Genomic DNA, 26,297 nt, shown 5'->3' on the forward strand with positions numbered 1-26,297 from the left:
TGATGACTATAATTAAATATATTGTGTTCTATGGCACCTTCTGTGCACGTACTCAGGTTTAATTATTAAAGTTCTTGGTTGAAATCCTGGAGGAACTGAAACTAGATTTCGAAAATCCAAGGTAAGCTCTTTCTATGACACATACTTCACATAAATATGATATAGAGATATGCATGTGGCAAATAACACACTTAGATTTCACTTTAAGGGCACGACCTTAGGATGATGTTTTTAAGTGATTAATGGATAAACTGGAACATTGTATCGAAAATATAAGGTCAGCTCTTTATATGGCACATACTTCACATAATAATTAATAAGAGATATGCATGTGGCAAGTCACATACTTAGATTTCACATAAAGGGCACGACCTTACGTAGAAGTTCTTAAGTGAGTTGATAGATAAACTGGAACAAGGTATCGAAAATCCAAGGTCAGCTCTTTAAATTACATATACTTTACATAATAATGACTTAGAGATAGGCATGTGGCAAGTCATACACTTAGATTTCACTTGAAGGGCACGACCTTACGTAGAAGTTCCTAAGTGGGTTGATAGATAAACTGGAACAAGGTATCGAAAATCCAAGGTCAGCTCTTTAAATTACATATACTTTACATAATAATGACTTAGAGATAGGCATGTGGCAAGTCACGACCTTAGATTTTACTTAAAGGGCACGACCTTCGGTAGAAGATCTTAAGTGAATTATTGGAAAAACTTGAAAAAGTATCGAAAATCCAAGGTGAGATCTTTAAATTACATATGCTTTACACATTAATGAATGAGAGATATTCATGTGGCAATTCACACTTAGATTTCACTAAGTCACACCCTTGAGGCCTTTTACTGTTAACCTCTTCCTTAGCTAATGCTGATTTCTTTACTCTTGTGTATTCAGTGGACCCTGTGTTTTGTGTTCAGTGTTTAATTTGATCACTCATTTAGTATTCTTTTACCTTTTGGTGTTGGTTTTCTTTCGCCGCCCATTTACGTATCATTGTGCCGACCTCATCGGCCTGCATTTGTCTGATGACTATACTTGAATTTATTGTGTTCTATGGCACCTTCTGTGCACGTACTCAGGTTTCATTATTAAAGTTCTTGGTTGAAATCATGGAGGAACTGAAACTAGATATCGAAAATCCAAGGTTAGCTCTTTATATGACACATACTTCACATAATAATTAATTAGAGATATGCATGTGGCAAGTCACACACTTAGATTTCACTTTAAGGACACGACCTTAGGATGATGTTTTTAAGTGAATTAACGGATAAACTGGAACAATGTTTCGAAAATCCAAGGTCAGCTCTTTATTTGGCACATACTTCACATAATAATTAATAAGAGATATGCATGTGGCAAGTCATACACTTAGATTTCACTTGAAGGGCACGACCTTACGTAGAAGTTCCTAAGTGAGTTGATAGATAAACTGGAACAAGGTATCGAAAGTCCAAGGTGACATCTTTGAATTCAACATACTCTTCATAATTATGAATTAGAGATATGCATGTGGCAAGTCACACACTTAGATTTCACTTAAAGGGCACGACCTTACGTAGAAGTTCCTAAGTGAGTTGATAGATAAACTGGAACAAGGTATCGAAAATCCAAGGTCAGCTCTTTAAATTACATATACTTTACATAATAATGACTTAGAGATATGCATGTGGCAAGTCACACACTTAGATTTTACTTAAAGGGCACGACCTTCGGTAGAAGATCTTAAGTGAATTATTGGAAAAACTTGAAAAGGTATCGAAAATCCAAGGTGAGATCTTTAAATTACATATGCTTTACACATTAATGAATGAGAGATATGCATGTGGCAATTCACACTTAGATTTCACTAAGTCACACCCTTGAGGCCTTTTACTGTTAACCTCTTCCTTAGCTAATGCTGATTTCTTTACTCTTGTGTATTCAGTGGACCCTGACTGTGTTTTGTGTTCAGTGTTTAATTTGATCACTTTTTTAGTATTCTTTTAACTTTTGGTGTTGGTTTTCTTTTGCTGCCCATTTACGTATCATTATGCCGACCTCATCGGCCTGCATTTGTCTGATGACTATACTTGAATTTTTTGTGTTCTATGGCACCTTCTGTGCACGTACTCAGGTTTAATTATTAAATTTCTTGGTTGAAATCCTGGAGGAACTGAAACTAGATATCGAAAATCCAGGGTAAGCTCTTTAAATTACATATACTTTAAATAATAATGAACTAGAGATATGCATGTGGCAAGTCACACTTAGTGAAGGAATTCAGAGCTTTGCTTGGAAAGGTGAGGTTTCACCTATGATCCGTCGATGGTCAACCAAGTATTCTAACCCCATGGCTATCACGCACCTCATAATTGAAGCACATTCACGTTGAAATATTAAAAAGATCATTTTATAATGAATATGCAAATTGTTTCATAAGATGTTGGTTAAAGTATGGACGGATAATTTCTTATAATAATCATAAATAACTGAAAAAATAGCCCGTTTTGGGAGAAGCCCTTTCTTTTCTTCCCCCCTCAGAGACAGACACTGGTACCCCCTCTTTGTTCATCAGAAAATATAAACCCGTGAATCCATGGTCCTCACCCAAAAAGACCTAGCTCAATGCAGGAGGCAACTCCTCTACTTGGTTCTCGAGACTGTACATTTTTTGTCAAATTAAAGTCTCTTTCCCACTAGCATCACATGGATTTCAATCCTTAAGTATCAAAGACCCCTTATCAGAGAATCGATTTAGCCACTCGTGTCGATCTCTCCGTTTCTGTTGAGTGCACCGTTAAGCCGGGAAACGAGAGAAAAACGTTATTAGTGTCAGGTTTGGGGTCAGGTACAGTGTTTTTAAGGTTAACTCTTTAAATTACATATACTTTACATAATAATGAATTAGAGATATGCATGTGGCAAGTCACACACTTTGACCCTGACTGTGTTTTGTGTTCAGTGTTTAATTTGATCATTCATTTAATATTCTTATGACTTTTGGTGTTGGTTTTCTTTTGCTGCCCATTCACGTGTTATTATGCCGATCTCATCGTCCTGCATTTGTCTGATGACTACACTTGAATTTAATGTCTGCTGTGGCACCTTTCGTTCACGTTCTCTGGTTTAATTCGGTCTTCTCGTGCATCTTACCGACTTCATCGGTGCATAGAGATCATGGGAACGTGTCTACGACGCCATTCCCCTTCCTACCTTCTAGTAAATCGGGCATGACATGGAACATTCTCGAAGCTTTTGGGCTAAACCTATAAAAGGCCATTTCCTTCCGGAGACACTCTTGCTCTCTGATTCGCGCATTACGTACTTGTCAGCATTGACGCTTCGCTTGCTCAGCTATAACGACTCCGCCCTCCGACTTGACCGCTGCCTGTGATCTCCTGATTCACCCCCTCTAGCGACACCATGTTCTTCAACGAGTAAGCCAATCTGTATCTCTATGTCTGAATAGTAAATGGACTTTAATTAAGCTGTGTGTGTATTCCTTTACTGAGACCACCTCTGACGGCATGGAGATCCTAAAAACTGAGTACACTTCGTCCCTAATTTTGTGACCAATTCTTAGGACACGACAATACGAAGAAAAAGGTTTTTGCGAGATATATCCCAGTCTGTCCTGGGTTGCTGCCTAAATCAAGATGCTCCTGGCAGGGGTCTGCAACCTATAGTCATTGCATTACAGCCTCACTGAGTGAGAGAATAAAGCTTACACACTCATTGAAGAAGAGTTGCTAGCGATTCATTTTGCAAGAGCCAAGCTTAATGACTTCGTTTCCATTCTCTCTTTAGATGTTCAGGCTGATCATAAATCACTATACCATTATTCTGAACTGACGGCAGCTGACCTTGAGCGTGCTCTAAACCAACCCACTCTTATAGCCATTCACAGAAGAGCGACAGGAAATAATGCGGAAGAGCCCGCAGTCTCTCCGAACTCCGTGCAGTGCACATCGCTCTCCAGCTGGCAGTATTGCCAAGACGAATCTTTGGAGATCGCACAGCGGTCGTCCGAGAACCTTTCGTCCGGGAATCAGCAACAATGGCAGAAAGGAGGGAAGTTTTCCACCGCCAAGGACGGGAAATCATCCATAAAGTACATGAGTATTTTAAAAGGGAAGCAGAAAACCAGGAGCCCTTAATTAGCGTCACCCAAGTGCAGAAGAGGACTGCGGACACCTGCGGAGTGAGCATGCGCACCTTGCAGCGTATTCTCCGAGAGGGACGCGATAACCTGGATAAACTCGGGAGTCGTGCAATTGGCTTCTCCCTCTAAGAGGGTGAAAGACAATAATGTGACATCGAAAATCGACGATTTTGATAAAGACGCCATCAGCAGGAAAATATTTAGTTATTACGAAAAGAAAGAGGATCCCACTCTGCAGAAGTTACTTGCGGATTTCAAGAGAGAGATGGATTTTCAGTGGGAAATACCCTCGCTATACAGGATTATTAAATCGCTCGGATTTAATTTTAGAAAAGGGAATGATGGGAGGAAATTCTTGCTGGAGAGATCGGACATTGTGACGGCTCGCATTATTTTCCTGCGACGAATGCATGATCTCCGTCATCCGCGGGAACCGAGTGAGCCCAAAAAATTATCTTTTATTTGGACGAAACGTGGGCTAACCAAAACATCTTTCCAACCAAGGTTTGGCAGGATGAGAACGACAACGGTGGCTTGAAGGTTCCCATCGGAAGAGGTGGGCGAGTGATTGTGTGCCATGTAGGATCAGCGGAGACCGGTTTCCTGGAAGGCTGCAAGCTTGTTTTCCGTCCGCAGACAAAATCCACCGGTGACGACTACCACACTGACATGAATGCTCGTGTATATAAAGACTGGTTTCTACAGTTCCTTGATAAGTTGGACGAAAGAAATATTAAAGGGGCAGTGATAGTGTTGGACAACGCCAGTTATCACTCTGTCGTTGTGGATAAGGTGCTGACGACAAGCTCCAGAAAAAATGTGATTCTCGAGTGGCTCGAAACAAGAGGCATACCCCATAATCCCAGCCAAACTCGAGCGGAATTATTATGCTTGGTTAATGCAATAAAATCCAAGGACGAAGACGTTCGAGCTGTACAGTATCGTCTAAGGAATCGGTAGTGCGACTCCCCCCATAGCACTGCCATTATAACCCCATCGAACTGATTTGGTCGCAGGTAAAAGGTGAAGTCGCTAAAAGAAATACCTCATTTTAAGTGCCACATACTTACATACTAACGCTATACCTCATAACTTCATTACAAACAGCTCCAACTTCACTGTTCCCCATTATAAATCCAGCCGAAATTCAAGCAATAATCTCCAAACTGAAACTACGCTCTGCAGCGGAACCAGATGAGATCTCAAACTGGGACATCAAGAATCTACATTGCAATGCGACAACATACCTACGCCACTTAATGAATGCCTGCTTCCTACTATCGCACTTCCCCAGGCCTTGGCGCAGTGCTCAAATCATCCTTTTACCAAAACCCGGAAAACCTCTCCATGATCCCAACAACTATCGCCCAATAAGTCTCCTAAACTGCCAATGAAAAATCCTGAACGATGTATCCTGAACCGGCTATCCGCGGAGATAGACGTAAGAAACCTGCTTCGACCCGAACAAGCCGGCTTCAGAGGTCAACATTCAATGACCCACCAAATCACAAGGATTGCAGAATACATCACATACGGATTCAACATCAACAAGTAATCCCACAGGGTGTTCTTGGATCTACATAAAGCACTCGACAGTCTGGCATGCCGGCCTCGTTCACAAAATCTCCAACCTCCCTATTTCCACGTACATACAAAAAAATACTTATTTCCTTCCTTACAAACCGATCCTTCTACGTTTCCATCCATTCTGCTTCCTCTCCTTCCAAACCGATTACCTCTGGCGCACCCCAAGGTTCAGTTATCTCACCAATCCTGTTTAATCTGTTCATTAATGACCTGCCTTCCAATCACAAAACCGAAACCGTCCTCTATGCCGATGACACGGCCATAATCTCCCGCTCCTTTAACCCAAACACAGCAATGAGAAATGTCCAAGAACACCTCAATGCCATCAAAACATGGATGGATACATGGAAATTATCCATAAATGCCAGCAAGTGTAATGCTATCACCTTTACCAGGAGCTCTAAGTATAAAAACACAACCCCATCTCACTATGGCCTTGAGATCATTCCGGATACAAAAGAAGTGAAATTCCTTGGAGTCATGCTCGACACAAAATTATCTTGGAATGCTCACATCAAGTATGCAACCAAGAAAACTAAGGCTGCAATATCAGCACTCAACCCACTGCTTAACAGAAAAAGCAAGCTAAACCTAAACACAAAGAGAACCCTCTATCTCTCTAAGATACGACCACTAATTACCTACGGATATCCCGCCTGCACAAACACCAACTACACAAACGTCCAGACGTCCTCGTAGGACGCAGTCCAGACATCCTGCATCCTACGATGCTCTTTACGGACCTGAAGAAGCCAGCTCCAATGCCAGGAGAACTCATCTACACAGATGGACGCACGCGGTGTAAATCCCCTAAACCTCTCCACTGAAATTTTGTTGTTGTTGGACAATTGCCATGCTTGACTTATTCGAAGTGAGATTACCTACGAGCAGAGGAATTGATAATTGCCGATAAATTTATGCTTGTAGTCGTAAAAACGACATGGAATATGCGATAGCTGCATGTTTTAATCTATGGAGGCAGAATATTAGTGTTCTATTCCAATTGTTAATATTGTGTGCCTTTGTGTGAAGCTAACCTAACAGCCACAAAAATACTGTCAGTTGTGTTCCCTTCACCACAGAAGGAACAAATATCCTCTCCTTAACTCCTTGGCTGGGTCATTGCACAGTCAGATGACAAGCATAGTGCCTTCAGCCCAATTACGGATTTGAGACCACAAGACCCATCTGCAGCATCCTCCCCAAACTCGACCACGAATAGCAGGCCTTCTGGAATCCAGTCCAACAATCCACCTTGAATTACCTAGCGAATAAGAGCAAATTGCCAAGAACTGAAAATCTAATATGCTTAAAGCCTGAATCCCTCTATCACTTTATTGGCCCTCTCAGTGCCCACTCGAGCGATCACTTTCCGAGACCGGAAAAGTCATCAATTTTATTAATCACATGATCATTATTTCAGCCACTCTTTCCATCACTTTTCAGCATCCTCATAGTCGTTCATGTTTAACTATGTCACTCCCATGATTGTCAAACACTGCACTGCATTCACTCTCTTCGGCCATGTGCTCTGATTGGCTGCGATGCAGTCTCAGAGATGGTTTCAGCAACATGCCTAGTGATGCAAAAAGTGATGGGAATCCTCATCACTGGAGCCATTAGGAAAAAACAATCGTGCAAGACGATCATTCCCGAGTGATCACAAAATAGATTGCAGGAGTGAGCACTCAAAAGTGATGAAAAAATGATTGTGTGATTCAGGCTCAACACTGCTGTCAACAAAGGTATTAATTAAACAAGTGAACTGTAGAGCCACCCTTTTAGTCGCCTCTTACGACAAGCAGGGATACTGCGGGAGTATTCTTTGTCGCCCATCCCGCAGGGCCAATATTACCTCAGGTAGCTACACTTGAGGGGCAACACTATAGAGGAATCTCTATCTGGCTTCATCAAACTCTTTACAGAGACCATGAAAATGTAGAGGGGAAGTACCAGAAGAAAAATAATGATCCTTGACTCATACGAACACAAACTGGTGCCTTGATACAGTGGAAACAATAAAGGCCATTAGAAATCTTAAGCAAAATCACCATTGCACAGAAAATATTACTAATACGGCAACTAATCAGAGCACAGTATGAATACCAAATAGATAGGTATTTCATTATTTCAAATGAACAGCCTGTAACGAGAATTAAGGAGAAAATACCTTTGCCAGACAGGGTTTTAAATGAAATAAAATTGAAAGGGATTGAGAGATAATAAAGATTAAGAGGTTTCTGTTAGAAGTCTAGCACTGAGTTATAAACCACTACGGAATGCGAAGGCATCTTGAGCATAAAACAATCACAGTCAAAAAAATAAAATAATACTCTAAATGAAAAGAAAATGGAACCAATTTCGAGCAATTTATTCATCAGGTACAAAACATTATATAAACAAGAGTCACCAATAAGTAACCATTGCTTTAGATCACTCAAGCCACTCAAGGTATAACCAACAATAAAGAACTTCCTGGTGACTTTAAAGAAAATTGTTTACCTTGTACTGAACTGCCATTACGTCCAAAGCGAACAATGCAGATATTAGAGAATTTTTACGGCATAAGTAACATCTTATGCATTCTTAAAATATAATTTCTATCACATTTCAAGCTATATACAATCAATACATTAAATGCTCCCTATTCATTCACACAGTGAACAATTAAAATTGGCGTGTCCTCACAGTTTTAATAATAATAACTGTAATTGTGGCAAAATTGGTATACTTGGCTGTAGAGGCAGAATCATTTTAAGGGTCAGCAAGACAAAACCACAAACCAAATATGTACAATGCTAATAACAGTTTTTCATTTTAAGAGTTACAAAAATAAATCTTACACCACCATCACTGCCCCCATACTTGTCAAATACCAAAACGCAACTACAACCATATTACAAAATGACTAGTGCTTTCAAACAGTTAAGTAGGGGCTAACTATAATAAAGGCATACGTAGCAATAAATCCTGGACAGTGGCAACTGGAAGTAATGCAGCTACACAAATGTATGACCTTCCTGACACGAAAGGAGCAAAGTAGAATAAATAACCCTAAAACAACCACATGATTGGATAACATAAACTGAAAACACATTAAAGGCTTTTTAAAGCATATCGAAGAGACCATGAAAGTGCAACTTCAGTTAATAAAAACATTCTGTGAAAGCCACATTAGATACAGTTCTTAACAAGTACAATTATTTGGGAGAACTTGAATTCACAATAACTGCTTTCACTTCAACAACTTGGTCCATTGAAAATGGAAAATATACTAGGGATTAGATATACAGCTAAGGCTTGGTGCTTAAGATGTCAATTTCTCTATAACAATGCAAACCAAAAATTTAAAATACATACATATTGCATTGAAACATTATGGTATAAATTTGTCTCATTTTCAAATATTCTTTCTTTGGCTTGAACACCATGAAATAGTTTATATGTATAAATAATTGCAAACACTGGTCCTGAAGGTCTTTGGTTAAGTAAAATACCAAATAAATGTTTTTTGCGTGAAATTGACATTACATTATATTACCATTTTTATCCAGCATACATATAAACAGTCTGTATGAGCACAACATGGCAATGAAAACATCCATCCGCTCCAGACATTTATGCACGGTGAATGTTATTCTCTGGATCAGGAGTGACTACAACATGTTACCTATACAATGAACGACAAAACGACCAGTCATATTTCACAATAAAAGGAAAGCGAACAGCAAAAGTGGTGCCAAACCAAGGAATGCAGTAAAACTATCCACCTTGCAATAGATATCATGCAACAACAAACAATGCCTTGACGTCAGTCTGAAGCATTACTTTCCCATCCCTCCGACCCGCCCAGCAGATTTTAGAGGAACTTGAAATTATCAACCTAACTGGCAAACTTTGTACACTTTTAAGATATAAGTTTACTACCTTTGGAAGAATTAAATTATTCAGAAATTCAGAAGAGATAGCAGACTTAATGGTAAAATGAACTGCAGGCTACGACCCAGGCTAATCCACCATTGAAGAAACATCAACTAATGATGAAAGCTATGTACAGACACAAACTTGAGCTAGCTTCAACCAAGGACCATAATAAGACATAACTCCACTAATTACTATGAAGTTGACTCTCTGGTAAGGCAACAAGGATTTTCATGTTAGAAAGAGAAATGTTATTTACCTGAGAATTACAGCAAAAATATGTTACTATTTTCTCATAGATTGATTAGGTACGAGGATTAATTTTACACGATTGCACCCAAAACTGTTCCGTATCTCCTGTAGCCACTACCACAGCTTCTAAATGGAACATAATGTGATAGGAGCCATTTCTCTTTGTCTCCGTTATAGACAAAATACATCAAAATATTAGAATCTTCCATCACATCATCACTCAGTATTTTGACTGAATTAAAAAAATGGGGATAGAGACAATGAAGTTGATTATCTGATAATATGGTGCACAATAGACAATGAAAATGTGAATGTGCTCTAACTTGTAAATATCCACGAAGACATGTATATATATGCAGGCAGGCCACTGGTTTGAAAACAAGATTATTTTATGCCAAAATGAGAGTAACTTATCATACATTCAAACATAAAATGATGTCAATATATACAAAACATGAACTATGATTCTGTTCAAGGGCCAGTCCTTGTTCCAAGAGTAAGCACCAATGGATGAAAGCTGTTCCCCTAGAAAACAGCCATCACAAAAATGAAGAGGGTACTTGAATTACATTCCTGCCAGTGAAAAAAGTGAAAACTGCTGCATATAAATACTGTTTTCCACATTTCTGAGCCAAAATTACCCAGAATTGGCCATGCATATGTAGATAAATCTTATCTTTAAATGGTTTAAACACTGTACTGTCCAAATGCACCAAGAAAAGATATGCTGGTGAGAAGGGACATGTGAGGTTTCTATGGTAAATATACTCTTGACTGCAAGTAATGTAGTGAATTAAGTGTATCCTAAAAATCAATCTTCTACTGTTAGCTGGCTGTAATCCATCCACTGTTTACCAGATAGTTTAGAACATATTTTTCTACTGTTTTACCAGGGCTGGGACTTGATGAAAGCTGTGGAAGAAGCATATCAGCTGACTTTTCACCATCTTCTTCAGTCCTTTTCAAATATTCCTAAAAGAATCCAACATAATTCACTTCAGTTTGAAATTATATAAAATAAAAAGGTAGGAAGTTAATAATAAAAATTAAAAGATAGGAAGTTAATAATAATAATTATATGGCAATACTATAATCCCATCGACTTCCCCTATTTCTTAATGCATTCCAAAAATTAAAATTAAATTTTAATTGACAGTAACTTCAGAATGGATTCCTTGTTAGCTAATTCATCATTCTCAATGCCAAGTACGCCAAGGAGATTGGATTTAACACTCAACTGAATCCTTATTGTTTGTTTATAAGAGGGAGGAATAGAGAAAGGCAAAGCCTAAAATTCCATAACTTAAAAGAATATTTCACTTTCTTTTTGAATTCATACATAGTAGACAAACTATTTTGAAAGTCATGGGCTACAATAGAAGCTTTATATTGAAGAGTCCTTGCTTCACACAGGAGTATTGCACTGAACAATGGTTGAAATTCCTCCCTTTTAACTCTGGGCTTTCATAAATTTTCCACTCCGATGATCCACAAATATACACAAGGAGATGGGTGTAAATTTAACATACATGGCTATATATGTATAGTCGTTCATAGGACCACTTTATCTTCATCACCTCCTTTAAAATCATATTATGCAAGCAGAAATTCTCCTTGATGTTGCAATTTTCACCTTAAGAGCTTGAAACAGACTTTAAATGCGGAAATGGGGACCAAGTGACACTTGAGAGAGAAAACAAATGACTAAATATGGACACTTGTCATGAAAAAAGGTCTATAGATGGTACATAATTCACTATAGGATAATATAATTAGCTTGGGCATGCAAAAATAGAATCCACCATGTATCGAATGAGTGTAAATTGCAAATGCATCTATTTGAACGGAGAAGTTGGTGTCATTTTCTGAGCAATACATTTCCGGATTGACCCTACCCTTTTATTGTTCCTGAGGGCTTATCAACCTACACATACAGTATACTCTTGATAATTCGAAGTCATTGGGACCAAAAAATTGGCACTTCAACATATTGTATCACGCAATTTCAATTTCAGCTCAGTTTTTTTCCCCGATTCTTAAAAAGGAATATTACTTCTTTCTGGTGACCAAGGTCAAAGTTTGCCATTTAAAAAACAATATTTTCGATACATCACATCTTCAAATTTGCACTGCGTTTAGTGTTGGCTTTTTGACAGGACCAACAAATATTACATACAGTAAAAGATCGATAATCCAGAATTCGAAATAATGGAATGATCTAAATAATGGAAGGTTTACGAGAGTTTTTCAAAATTACTTCTTTCAAAGTTGTATCACTGAAAATACAGCTATCTAAGCGGTCTAATTGCCATCTCAAGCCTGACTGGCTTCACGCTAATCCCACCAGAGCCAGTCAACTAATTTGTCATTTTCATCTGCAAAATATTTCATTACGTGGCTTGGGATACCTCGATGTGGTGATTTCACACAACATCATTCACAGCATCAATGTATGATGTCTATACCTCAAACTTTCCGGATTTATTTGGGAATGGAAAGGGGTGGAAGCTTACCTCTGTGCACGCAGCATGCCCGAAAATGTCTTAAAATCTAATCGAGGAGATCTGCAGCTTAATAAAAAATGTTTGGAGCATGAATGATAATTGTTTCTTTTCCTCCTATAAGTAAGACTGCCTACTTTTTAATTCATTGAGCTCAAACCGTCATGAAGAGGAATTGTACCAACATCTTTCATCTACATGCACTCATTTCCTATTTTGTAGTAGAGAGAATCAAAGTTTTGCTGAAAAAAATGTTTCTTCAGATAAAGTTTTCTGAAGTGAAAGCACTCTTTTCTGATTAGAAGTTCATCATTATTTTGAAATTCCACAAGTGAAATGGCCAGTTGCTTCAAGCACGAGAGCCTTTCAAAAGTTATTCTATCAGGTATGTAGGTACTTCTCTTTTCACGAGTAGACAGATGTTTTTGAAACATTTTTAACACTTCCTAACGGCCACGTTTGAAACCTGGGAGTAAAGAGGGAAAAGTAGTTTTTCCAAAATACTTGAGTTCTCTGCACTTGGAAGATTAGCTGTGGCAACTAATATTAAATGTAAGAGTCAAAATTCACAATCCGTTATCATTTATGGTAACATATTCGAAGTGGGATTACCTCTGGTCAGAAGATTTGATAATTACTGATAAGCTTACCCTAGTAATCTTTAAAATGACATAGAATTTGAGACAGGTGCATGTAGAAAAATATGGAGGTATGAAATATTGATGTTCTAGATACTAAAAATGCAGAGCCATTTTCCTTCCAATTACAGGTGGCTTATACAAGATTACTTTCACTCTTTATCTACTTTTGCCATTTCTTAACAAAGAACTTCTTCGATGCTTCAAATCTTTTTAAATCACGTTTAATCATAGATTTTATGAATTTGGTTGGGTTTTTCTCGTTACTTTACTCTTTCCTCAACAACACGTCATTTCCACTGATACCGATGCACATTCCGAACAAAAAATATTTTCCGTATTGCAGTGTAGCCTTCTTCCAGGTAACTGATCTATTCACCAGAAATAGAGTCAATCCTAATCAAGGCAAGCTTTCCGGATTATAGATCTTCTACAGCATATCGCTTCATAAAATCAAAATTTCTTGATAGCCCGCTTCAAAATACTGAGTGTTCACAGCATGCTTTGTATTCATGGTAAATATATGTATGTGGATCACTATATACCCAAGCAATTAGGTCTGTTAATGGAATAATAAGAGACAACAAGCAGTGGTTAACCAAAAATAATAATTTCCACTGATATTCAATTTCAAAAATATTAAGTTTGGTATTAAAACTATAAAATGAAAATTGAATCACTAACTTACCGTAAGAAGGATAGTTTTGAGCGATATGTACTGCGATGGATTTATTTTCAAAGAAGAGCAAAGCTGAAAAATCAAGGAACTCCAGTGAAAATTATATATGAACTACAGCTTCTATTCTAAGAACATAACTACCATTGGCTTTTATAAACCACAGTGACAATATTGCCATCACAAGCAGCCCCCAAAAAATTCTGCACACTCCTTTCATGAAAATAAGGAAGTGCTGAAGGATATTGTTCTAACAGAATATTAAGTGCCATTAATGATTTCATTACAGACTTTCAGGTACATAAATGCTTTGCAACTTATAGCAGAGCAGAAAAAAATATTCACGGGAGAGTGGAATGGTTTGCGACACCCAGTTAAGATATTGAACACTTGAACTCTTCACACTTTGAAATGCATTATGACATGCTGCACATTATTTCCCCCAATGAAGTACAATTCATAATTTTGCCAACTTGTAAAGCTGATTATAGCATTGAATAAGCTGAAATTTCACATTTTTATAGGTGAATGTGCATGATGTCAACCTGCTTAAGAATTTGTTCATCAGCGTGAAAGGAAGTTACAGAGGAATAACAGAGAGCAGACTCAGAAATGCATAATTCTATGTGACAGATTTCAATCAAAACAACTTCTACAGATATTGAATTCTTAAGTTTGGTGAAGGGGGGAATCTCACAAGAATGGTATAAACTGATAGATGGTTTTTACAGTGTAACCTTAAAAGCACCACTTCACCCATAAGTGAAATGCATACATATGCATATGACTCTGCCTTCGGAGATCAAGATTTGTCTTATTATTTCTCTCCATTGCTTTTCGGGCTAGCTGCATCAAAGTTGAGTTCTGATGACGTTTTGTGGCCTATATTGGTCACATCTTCAGATCAGGTCTGAGTGCCGACAGATGGAAATGGCCCACTAATTAATTATACCATCCTCAGACAAAGGGACAAGACTACAAGACAAGGATGAAGGAACACAGGGCGCTTTGGAAGAGCAAGGATGATACGCCAGATTTCGCCCAGCACCTTTTGGAAATGGGGCACCGAAGTAGTTTCAACCCAGAAATACTACATTTTACTAGTAAAGGAAGGATGGATGCCTTAGAAATTCAGGAGATAGCTACAAATGAAAACCTGGTTAACGACATGACCTTTCCCAACCCATCCCCTTATTACCAATCACCCTCCCAAATCCCCCACCCCCACAACCCACTTGAAAAACAGCGTTCCGCCCCGTTCTCCTCCAGTAATTACCAATCCCAGCTTGAAACAAAACCTCCCCCCACCCCCCACTTTAACAGCCATAGTAAATATAAACCTGCCCCCACCATGTATTTTCTGTATTTAATAATGGTGTGATAGCCGAAACCGGTAATAAAATAGAAAAAAAATATAAACTTGTGGAAGAAACAAAGTTTCTTTCATTATTAACACCATCCTCAAGGTAGCCTACCAGTGGTGCGACCAATCAGAGTCTAGGACCTCGATTTTTGGCACCCAGACCTGATCTGAAGATGTGACGAGCATAGGCCAAGAAACGTCATCAGAACTCAACTTCAAAGCAGCTAACATGAAAAGCAATGGAGAGAAATGCAATCCAGTGCTGCGAAAGCCTCAAGCAGAAATTTATCTTATTAATTTGAGCAATGGCATCTTCTAACTTAATTCCTAAATATTTATTATTCAGTTTCACAAGAGGGGTTGTTCTTATATTAGAGCTAAGCAGCCTTCACACACATTTCTGTTAAAACAAAATGTTTACCCTGTCTTAAGAAGTTTGTAATAAAGAGGTTTGCAACCGTACATGAGAAAATAAAGTAGCTACAATACATGAAGCATGAGAACTAAAAGCAAGGAACTACTGAACCTAACACAGCACATTTTCACGACTAAGAGAAGTAACTTAATAAAATTACGACTTACTTGTTTTTCGCCAGCTGATAAGTTGTACAAAGGATCTGAAAGACCAGGTAGCAGGGGGGACTTAGGGGACAGGGGTACCTCGGCAGCTTCCGAACCTTCTGCCGCCGCGTCCCCTATACTATCGAGCTGCAACGGTGGGCTGCAACTGATGCTTGGTGGTTGTGTGTATTTTTCTTCTACAGAAGAGAGGTCTCCTTCCTCTGTGTTTCCTCTGCGCATAAACATAAAATTGATCAAAATTGACTTCAACTGGTACATGATATTTATATAAGAAGATAAAGATCTCGAACTATGTTAAGCATGCTAAAATAAAGGAAAGAAAATAATGTCACACACTTATCCTAAAAGACTACTAAGCCCACAACCACATTTCACTATAAGCATAATATTTCAATTTATTAAAGGACCATCACATATTGCAATTGGGCATTTGGGCTTCTTAACTCAATTACACGAACATGTATAAAAGAAGAATTTATCACCCATAATAGCACCAGAAAAAAATAAAGATACATACATTGGAAAACAAGCCACAACATACAATTGAGCGAAAACTGATGATACTATGTGGTCTAAGATATCCACTCTAAAAGAATCGCTTACCCCAAATGTGCGATAAGCAAATTTTTTTAGGATGGATGAAATAAATCATACAAATTGAAGATAAAAATTGAACAAAGATAAAACCTCCATCAGATCCTCCTAATTATAATAATAAAAGGAGGAAATGATATGGCACATCACTAAAGAAGGGAGCTGACAAAAGGTCTCACATTTATGATGGGGGCTAGCTAAGAGCTCCTTAGAGAGACAGAATGGAGGAAGCAAAAACCTCCTGAGGGGAACATTACACACGGTCCTTAGCATTAAACAGACTCAGGCCACACAAGCTTATTTCCAACAGGGGTATTCCAAATCCCTTTAAATTTCTGGTGGTAAAGTAAAAAATGTACTTCTCTCAAATGGAACAGCCCCAAAGACACAGTGGTCTACATGGACCTCCCCATAAATTATCTGGCCTTGTCAATCAACATGATCTAAGACTATGAGCTAAGTAATTGAGATAACAGCACTTCATGAAAGCCTTCTAAATAATTAATAACTGGGAAGACAAAATTCCAGTTTTCTCAGCTCTCATCTCACCTGCCTGTAATGATTGCCATTTAGCCATTACTAATTAAGAGTACCAATGGTGAAAAAATATAAGCAAAAAATAGACTATCTATGGAGTCCATGTTTGCTGAATATCATGCTTGAAAACATCTTTCAAGAAATAATAACATTAATAATCACTTCACATAAACTTTTAAGCAATTTACTTTCCTTCTCACGATCAACTTGAGTGAACAACAGAAACAGAAATCCAGTTAAAACAACTACATACATAATCTTACAGTTACACAAGATGTGCTAACATGATGTCTGATTGAATATTTAATGGTGTGGAATTTGATCACAACACAGATGCTCAATGTCCACGGCAATAAAAATAAGATTCATCAGAATAATAGAATACTAGCTGTCTTAATCCACACATTTTAGAAATAGGAAACAAACTGCTGTATCCATCAAGGAGTTAAGGCCTCTACAATGAATAATCATACTTACAAATGAAAATTATACACACAAAACTACCACCAGTACGTTTCCAAACAATAAAAAGAAAAATTGTTCAAATTTCACTTGGCAGGGCATAAGTAAACCATGTATGGACACAAATGGTCATGAGCAAAGATTCCAATGAGGAAAAATCATTAGCCTCATTCAGGACATAAACTCAAATCCCCTAATTCATGCCATTCGCCCTACCACTTAAGCTGCTAAGGCATCATTTTAACTATGTGAATTTTTGCTGTCTTTAGAGGACAAGATGATTTAAGCTGCAAGATTCATAATGCTTCAAGTGTGCTTGCATGCCTTGTACCATAGTCTTAAGGCAAAAGCCTTAGAATCCTAGTTTTTTCGCCATTATACAAGAAAGAAGTTGCCATGGTGATAAACCGTGAATGAAAGTCACGGCTAATTCACAGTTTCGAGGTTTTCACGGTTGATTGGGAGCTAATTGTAATTCTGGCTATCCCACCAAGTCTAATCTTGTTACCATCAACGATTTCATCACAGCCATTTTTTTTGCACTCAGCAGTTATATGCACTGTAAAGAAGTTTTCACATGTGCAAATGACTTAAAGGCAATTATGTATCACAAAGCTGATTGCTGAAATGATTTGTGTTGATGGCCTCCCACACTCTACTGGGGAGAATTATGGTTTTCAAAATCTAATCGCACATCTGGAGTCATTTCATACAGCACCCGGACATAAACTATTTTCAAATAAATGAATTCTTGATATTTTCTGAGAAAGTGCCTCAATGTTTTCTGGCAAACGATTGAAAATGCATTTGGATCCAAAAATAACTGAAGATCTGACACCCGAAATAGAGGGCCAGATCTGGATCCAAAAAAAAATCCTGTATACATCCATCCCCAGGGAAAATGTTATTTTAAAAAAAACCTAAACTTTTGAATTGTTGCTTGTGTTTTTGAAACAACCTTACTTCAGAGTTTCATTTGTTTTTAGTGACACCTTATTTGCCAAGTGCTCACCTGTTTTTAGAAGGAAGAACAAAGTGCATTTATGTTCTTGCTAGTATATAATTTATGATGCGCCAAAGACCATTTAGTGCCACAGAACTCATGTGAGAAAAAGGAAAACACTTGATTAAGATTGGGTTAAGCCGTTAGTTATTTTTAGCAAAGACTGAATCGTTATATATTTTTCTTGGTGCTTTTAGATGTGCCTTATTTTGTTGTGCCGCAAGTGTCACCAGAAGATCGTATTGAAACCAAGGGATGCATATACCTAAATACTCTGTAAAGAATACGACACCAGTGAATATGACACAAGCAATGAAATAATGAGCCATTATTTTAAAGAAATTCAAAACCAACATTTGACGAAGTGGAGTTGATTTGATTGCATGCACTGATTGCGAGTAAAATTTCTATTAAAATGGCAAATAGGGTTTAGACCAAAATTCAGACATTTGAGACATGAGAACACACAAATTAAATTAAATTCAAACACATTTAATGATAACACAATGAATTAATAGGGTAACTGGACCTCAATAAATGGCACGTTAGGAAAAAAATTAACATCCACGAAGGAAAATGTGGGAATCTACTGCAGTGGTAAGTATAAGGAAGGGAAAGGTGTTGCCTTAGTGAACAGAGTGCTTGCCTAGTGACGGAAGGTTCAAATCCTAGATGAAGCCTAAGGGTAACCCCAAACAAAATCCTCAGCATAAGAGGTCGCTCAGCAAATGAAGACAATCTCCCTCCCAACTTTCATTTCCATTGAGTCTAGTCAAGGATGAGCCCAACCTCACATATTCAACATTGTCTTTTATGCACAAACTAAAGAAATAGTCGAAGAAAAATAATGAAATTCTTGAAATAATTCATTATATCTCATATTACACTGAATCTTCTCAGACTTCAGATTCTAACCTATGTGGTTGACAAAACTAAAACTCACTTTTTTTGTTAAATGTTTAGATATTTGGAACTGGGTAAAATTGTTGAAGGCCGACGTTTTGGCGAGTGACTATCTCATCATCATCAGAGCTAGGACTCACTCTGTCTTCAAAATGAATTCTAAGTTACAGCAATAAAATGAAGACAGTGTCAATTTTTTAAACGTAGGCCGTACCAAGGGCCAATCTGAGAGTATTTTACAAATATTATTCCCCAAGAAAGCCTACTACATATCTTTCATTATTCCCCACTTTTCCAACTGCCATATAATTCTTCAAACATGCATGAATCCTTATTCTTGCAGCACTTCTCCTTTAAACAGTGATTTCACAAGATTATGACTAATTGGTCAAGGACTTCCAGTTGCCATGATTAAGGAAAAAAGATTAATATTTGTACAATAGGTCAGAGATGGCATTCATAGTTTTGAGAGCATTTAAAATACCCGGATTCCATGCTCCCTTTATCCACTTCTCCAAAATGTGTTAAGTCCCCGCACATACTGTCTTCAATCTGCAGTGTTTTCCACCACCAAAATGCAGTAAACCAACACGCCCTTCCTTCCAATCTCACCACATTCCTCCGACCACTTTCAAGAAACCAGTGCAATTCTTAAGGTCTGGCTACATGGTACATCAACTTGTACAAGTTATGCCTAAATGTATGAAGGTGTGAATGAATGCAAAAATGCACCATGTAACCACCTGAATTGTGCAATGCATGTACATAAAATAAAACATGTTCTAATTTGGCCAATGCAATTATACATTTTTTGTTCCGGTCCACCAAAATCGTTATAGACATTAACTTATATGGGTGACTGCACCATGTAACCAGGCATTAAGAGCAAAAGATGGAAATCATCGCTCCAAAATATTTCCATCACTGCTAGTTAATATGAGTACGTCACTTCTTTCACCTCAAAAGTGTTCCTACTTATGAATTACAGAGCAATAAATATGACACTACAATTTGATGTATTCCGCCAGCATCTTAAGCTTCAAGTCTAGTCACATTGGCTGACTTTTGCCCTCTCCACCAATTGCCATGCTGCCTAATGCCATAGCCCACTTTCAAAATTATCATGCCAAGTAAATGTTATAGTTATGAAGACAGATAATGATGACTTTTTGTAAAATTGATTACAAGGATGTTCAAATTTTGTCATGCAGCCGTATTAACACTGCTTAATTTGTCATAGCACTGAAAGGCATAAAAACTGTCCAAATTCAGTCAAACCTATGGGTTCATACAGTTTGAAGATATGGCAGAACAGCAATTTTGGGATAAATACTGGACTTCAATAGCATCATGATGTTAATGATCGCCAAATTTCAGCATCTCCCACACCAGATTTCTCAGACACCATGCAAGTACGTAGGTTAATGTGCAATCAATGGCAACACTCAGTACTCACTCTTTTGTTATTTCCATTGACTGAGCGGAGGGGATGGGACCACTGCTGCCCTAGGTAAAAGGCAAACTGATAATTTCTGTTGATAGATTCCGTAATACTATCATCACCGAGCATGACAACCACACATAAAAATAATAGGGATGAGCGGGATTCCAAAACTTCTAGAGATTATGACATCTATCAGGGGTGGGACATTTCATTCCCGCAAACACAGCCTTTGGAAACTAGTTTTTTACAGCATCCTTGAAATGTAAGCGGGATGTACACTAGCATTTTTTTGTTGAATGTTTTAAGACTGTTTCTTCAGCTGTAATCCACACAATATTGAATACATAGTGTACCTCTCTTTGTCTCATCCCCAAAACATACGCCACATTCCAGAGCCTCAAACTTAAGTCAGAGACTAAGGCAAGGGAAAAAATTGGTTAATCAATGTTGAGGAGGACCTCAAAGCAATAAATAACTAAAAATTTGATGACAAAACAGGTGAATTGATGATTGTGAATGTCACCAAATAATTGTCAATGCTACTGCACAGACAAAAAAGACATAGTGTTCTGAAAATAGGTTGTGAATCTCTCCCACAATGAACTAATAAGAGTCAATATTTAATCTTAGTTTTGCACATCTCAATTCTTATTATTAATCAATTAATCATAAATAACCAATTTGCACCATAAAGACCATCAGCGTGGATGCCAGCACGTACACCACACTGCAAAAACACCCGAACGCAGCCGTATTGAAATATTTACTGAAAACTGTCAGTGTACAAGCCTAACGGTAATCCATTTATCACCCATATTGCACGACTACTACACTTTCTAGCACATGGCATTGCAAAACTTGCTTGAATCTTGAAAGAAAGAGAAAATATACCACTTTTTCAACACTTGATGGTTGATAATAGAGCTGATACAAATTTTGCCTCCTTCTCGCAAGTAAAATTTTGTAATGATGAAGCTTTGTTAAACTGCCGTAGAACAAGTAAATAAACATGCTGTAGAACAAGTACATAAACTGCCGTAGAACAAGTTCTATTTTCAGTCCAATATACTCTTGCAATCAAAACTTTTTCTACCCTGGTTATAAAGCCAGTTTCTGCATTGATTCCCTTTCATGTGTTCACGCTTACTAGGGTGCATTGATGTATCACATGTGGCACGTCAACTGCTTCAGGCAAGATTTTGCGGAACACGCATATTTTCAATAAAAACTTTTTCATCAGTAATTAATCACTTTCAAAAAGTTACGCCTCAAAACCATCAATTTTATTAAGAGTAGTTTTCAAAAGGATAAAAAGTTTTTTCTCTCATAATTTGTCCTGAAAACAGTGGAAAACAGCTCCCAAATTCCAATCCTGTTCCAAAAATGTAATGCCTATCCCGCTCATCCCTAGCTATGAATGATGATGAAAGGCCGATTATATATGTATCTGAATAAACAACTTAAGCCAAAGACCCATGCTTTCCATTGAGATGCTAAATATTTCTAATTGCTAACATTCAGAAAGGCTTTCTTAAAAAAGAGCCAACCAGCATTCCAATGACCAATTACGTTACATTATGGTTTTGATTATGGTCATACATGGCAAGTTATCTTAAGCTACTCCATTATCATTTACCTGATGCCTGCAATTGAGCATTGAAAAATGAACACAACATTTGATTGTCAGTCTCTACCCACCAACCATCCAGTCATGAAAAAATTTCATGAAATGAAATTAAAGGCAAAATAAAAAAATGTAGTAACACACCAAATCCACAATGAGGAGAAAATGACAGACAAATGAAATATGGAAGTTATTAAGCACTAATAATAGGTATTAACCTCCAGCTATATGAAAAGAAATATTATGCAGAATTAGAAGTACTTAAAAAGAATTTCTTAAGAATATGACTACATTAACAAAATTGGAATTGGAACTACATATTTCTAAGGTTCTATGTAATAACGCATAAAAAAATTAACAGGAGAGGCATTCCTTAATAAATTTATTTTAATATTAGAATAAAAATATTAATTAACGAGGATTAATCTCCAAGAATAAATTCATTGGATTTCCTCTCTCATTGACCTCAGTTAGTAAGAAAATTCTGGAAACAGTAAATCCTTTGCACTTCAAAAGCAAAATTCCCATGAGGGTTTGAACATAGGTAAATTCAGCTGTCTTTTAAGGAATACTGTAATATTTTATACCAATCCAATTTAAGACAGGTTATGTATTTTTAGCAATATTTTAGTGAAATTGTATATCCATATTTTATTTGTAATAAATTGTTCTTTATGATATCCTGTGCTAACTGAACCACCGGTAAACTCAAGATTCTGCAGAGATACAAAATTCTGCAAAATATTTTATGTGCAATGGAGATTTTGATTAATCCCTTCCAGTAGTAACTATGCAACTCTGGCTGTGCAGTTAGAGGCTATAAAGCAACTTGGGGACTGCCTGATCTTATACACTTTAGGCTACTGTCATTCCTTTCAGGCTAATATTATTTTGGTACACAACTATGAAAACTGAACTATGAATGTCCACTATCGAGAATGATTTTTCAGAAATGCCAATAATTCCAAAATTAAGTGTAAGAATTCTATTTACTGGAACATTTCAAAATATACTGAATGGGAAAAACATCAAGAAGCAAATACTTCCTAACATTAAGAAAAAGGACCAAACGTCCCAACCTTCTGAACCACATTGCTTCTTATGGAGGTCTTATAGTGCAAAGAATTTATGTCAGATCATTTAAGTATTTTCCTGTGAAACCTGGATTGATTGGAGATCAAACACTGTCAAACTTTTTCAATATTATCCACACACAGCTAGGATATTGCTCGGTTCAAATCCTTGACACAATCTCCAGACACCTTGTGAGTATAACACAAGACCATTTCAGTGCCAATTAAGGTTAGACGTTACATTCACATTAGTATAAAGTTAAGGACTGCCTTGGGTAAACTTACAGCGAGACGCTTTTCCCTCCACTCCCTGATGAGTTTAGCCCTCTCTATTTTGGAGGCGTCTTCCTGCACATTGTAGCGAGACCGGAGCTTAGCCAACTCAACCAGCTTTGCCCTAAGCTCCCTTTCTCTACGCACGCTAGTTAATATTTGTTCTTGCTCTTGAGCAGTAAGCAGCTGAGAAAATGGCCGGAATTGTTCTTGAAGTTCTCTAAAATAGATATAGCACAATGTAAAAACTATAAAAATTCTTCACTCGTATACTGAACACATCAAATTGAACTGCATGCATTTCATCCCATGATGCACAGTAGAGCAACATTAACCAAAGCCACGTTAAAAAAGCACTCAAACGCAAAGATAATAGAGCAATTTTTTTGTTTTACCTGTCTTCCTTAGATAGCTTTTTCTTTGGTGCATTTGGTTTGTCTTTCCTCATCGGTGCAAAGAACTGGGCAACCAACTGATAATCCCTTGCAAGGCGTTTTCGACGTGCCCTTTCCCTTAATCTTCTAGTGTACATATCAACGTGAGCAAGCTTAAGAGCTGAATTGAAAAGAAGGAGTAATTTAGTACACAGAGCAATATTTATTACAACCATACTCTAATTAATAAAATGTTTCTCACTCACACATCCATCACTGAATTATCCATATTAGGTATAATTCATTAATTAAGAAATTGCATTCTTTGTGAATGAATGATTAGATGCAAATCATAAGAACCCACCCACGATATGATAACAGGCCATGCAGAGAGAGATCGAGGGCAGAGAGCCTAATTGTAAAAGAGGCAGAATGATACTCCACTTACCAACATCCAAATCATCATCTTCCACTGTATTAATAAATAACGTAGACACTAGAGATTCTGCATCATTATCAAACTCCTGAAAGTAAAAAAATGTATCAATACAAAATGAGAGTCACCACGACCTTGTCTGGTCCTATATATTTACCACAAAACACAATATTCCTAATCCTATTGGTGAAAAAAAATTAAAAACTTAGGCTATAAAGGTTCCTGATACAACACAATTTTCATGAAAGGAAAGGTTATCAATCAATTCAGAAGGAACCTGAAACAGGAATGTTACAAGATCACCTGAAACTAATGAAGTTAAAATTTCTTAGGCTTTGGAAACATATCTCTATCTTATGCATAGATAAGAGTTGCTACTTGTGACTGACCACAAATTTCTAAGATTACATTCAACAGATTCAGGCTTCAATTGGTGGAAGTTAGACATATTTGAATAAATAAAAGATCGCAGCTCTTTTCACAAGATTTTTTAATGCGTACAACACGTTTCAGCTCACTGAGCAATCATCTTGTTCCAGATGATGGCTCAGTGAGATGAAACACGTTGTACGCATTAAAAAATCTTGTGGAAAGTGCTACGATCTTTTATTTATTCTAAGATTACCTTCGTAAACAAAAATATTCAATTCGTCACCTGATTATGTATTCTAAAATGGACAGGAACTTCTTTAGTGCTAACATCGTTGATATGTAACTTTTAAGAATGGGAAGTTTGGGTTCTTATGATTTTTCAACCATCTTTCACGGCATAAAATCAATAACAAAAAGCAGTTTTTCAAATTCTAGCGTAAATAACACCCGAAAACATTAAAAAAGGCCACAAAAGACAAATAAGGGTGGTGGGAACAAAAGCATACATTTTTTTGATGACTTAATAAAAAGGTTTGAAATTACGAAATTCGATATCACGAAGTCCTAATTTTCCAGTCTCGCTGACATCATATTATTGAGAGTACACTGTATTTCAGATTCCTAGAATCTCTGGATGAAATGGTGTCACGACTTGTCTATAGTTAGATCAAAGGGACCGCTGCTCAGAAAAGGAATCCCTGTAGAAAGCTATCAACATATGTGATCATCATGCCCTTCGTATGTTACAGTTGATAATTGTCTAAAAATTAACATCTGTTCAATGAAACTTGAACTGTACAAGAAATTTTATCTAAGGGTATTATTATTTTTTTTAATTATCCTTGACTGTTTTTACCACTCTTCAAGGATCCTAAACACTACAATTTTAATATGGGGACCGAAGGGAATTGGCTCCTGGAAACCGATACATCACCACACTCACTGACTAGTTGGCTATCAACTCACCTTTGTAATAATAATAATAATAATAATAATAATATATAATTTATTCCATTTACAATCAAATATTACATTTTAGAACATACTTAAATATTTTGGAATATATAGGTACCCCTTTTAGTAGTTTTGGGGCTACCATCTTAAACTTTTTACATAGGTTTGGTGCTAGCACACATGAGAAGTAAAATTTCTTTGTATTCAGTTATTTGTTCTATTGCCGATTGCATTCATTATTACAAAACGTATTTCAAATATTTGGACAAGGATAACTATTTTTCCTATTTTTCTTATATAAACGCATAATTACATACAAGAATATACAATATACCTTTTATTGTAAACTTTTTAACCCACCTTTCTTAGTAGAAACTCTACTTCCTCACACATCATAAGCCATTTTTTAACTGCGGATTTAAATCCCCATCTTTTTTCCGAGTTTGCTACATTACTCGGCAACATGCTAAACAATTTAGGCCCTAAGTAATTGTATGACTGTCGATAAATTTCGGTCGTCGGCCTAGGTATATGGAAGTTTCTCCAAGCTCTAATGTCATAGTTTTGTGGTCGGG

The 26,297-nt window shown here is 37.1% G+C and overlaps 1 protein-coding gene across 4 annotated transcripts in view; it reads right to left on the reverse strand.

Moving 5' to 3' along the window:
• Nucleotides 1–8,095: 8,095 nt before the first annotated feature.
• The window catches only part of LOC124168545 (transcriptional adapter 2-beta), a 31,789-nt gene continuing 13,587 nt past the window's right edge, over nucleotides 8,096–26,297 (reverse strand). For all 4 annotated transcript variants that reach the window (XM_046546887.1, XM_046546889.1, XM_046546888.1 and 1 more), the window contains 7 exons: nucleotides 24,409–24,484; nucleotides 23,982–24,141; nucleotides 23,599–23,806; nucleotides 20,629–20,678; nucleotides 15,674–15,884; nucleotides 13,741–13,803; nucleotides 8,096–10,885 (listed from right to left, as the gene is read on the reverse strand). In XM_046546887.1, coding sequence (XP_046402843.1) covers nucleotides 10,739–10,885; nucleotides 13,741–13,803; nucleotides 15,674–15,884; nucleotides 20,629–20,678; nucleotides 23,599–23,806; nucleotides 23,982–24,141; nucleotides 24,409–24,484 — 915 coding nt within the window. In that variant the 3' untranslated portion in view covers nucleotides 8,096–10,738. The remainder of the gene's footprint in view (nucleotides 10,886–13,740; nucleotides 13,804–15,673; nucleotides 15,885–20,628; nucleotides 20,679–23,598; nucleotides 23,807–23,981; nucleotides 24,142–24,408; nucleotides 24,485–26,297) is intronic.

This window comes from Ischnura elegans, chromosome 11 (genome assembly GCF_921293095.1).
Source record: "Ischnura elegans chromosome 11, ioIscEleg1.1, whole genome shotgun sequence".
Taxonomy (NCBI): Eukaryota; Metazoa; Arthropoda; class Insecta; order Odonata; family Coenagrionidae; genus Ischnura; species Ischnura elegans.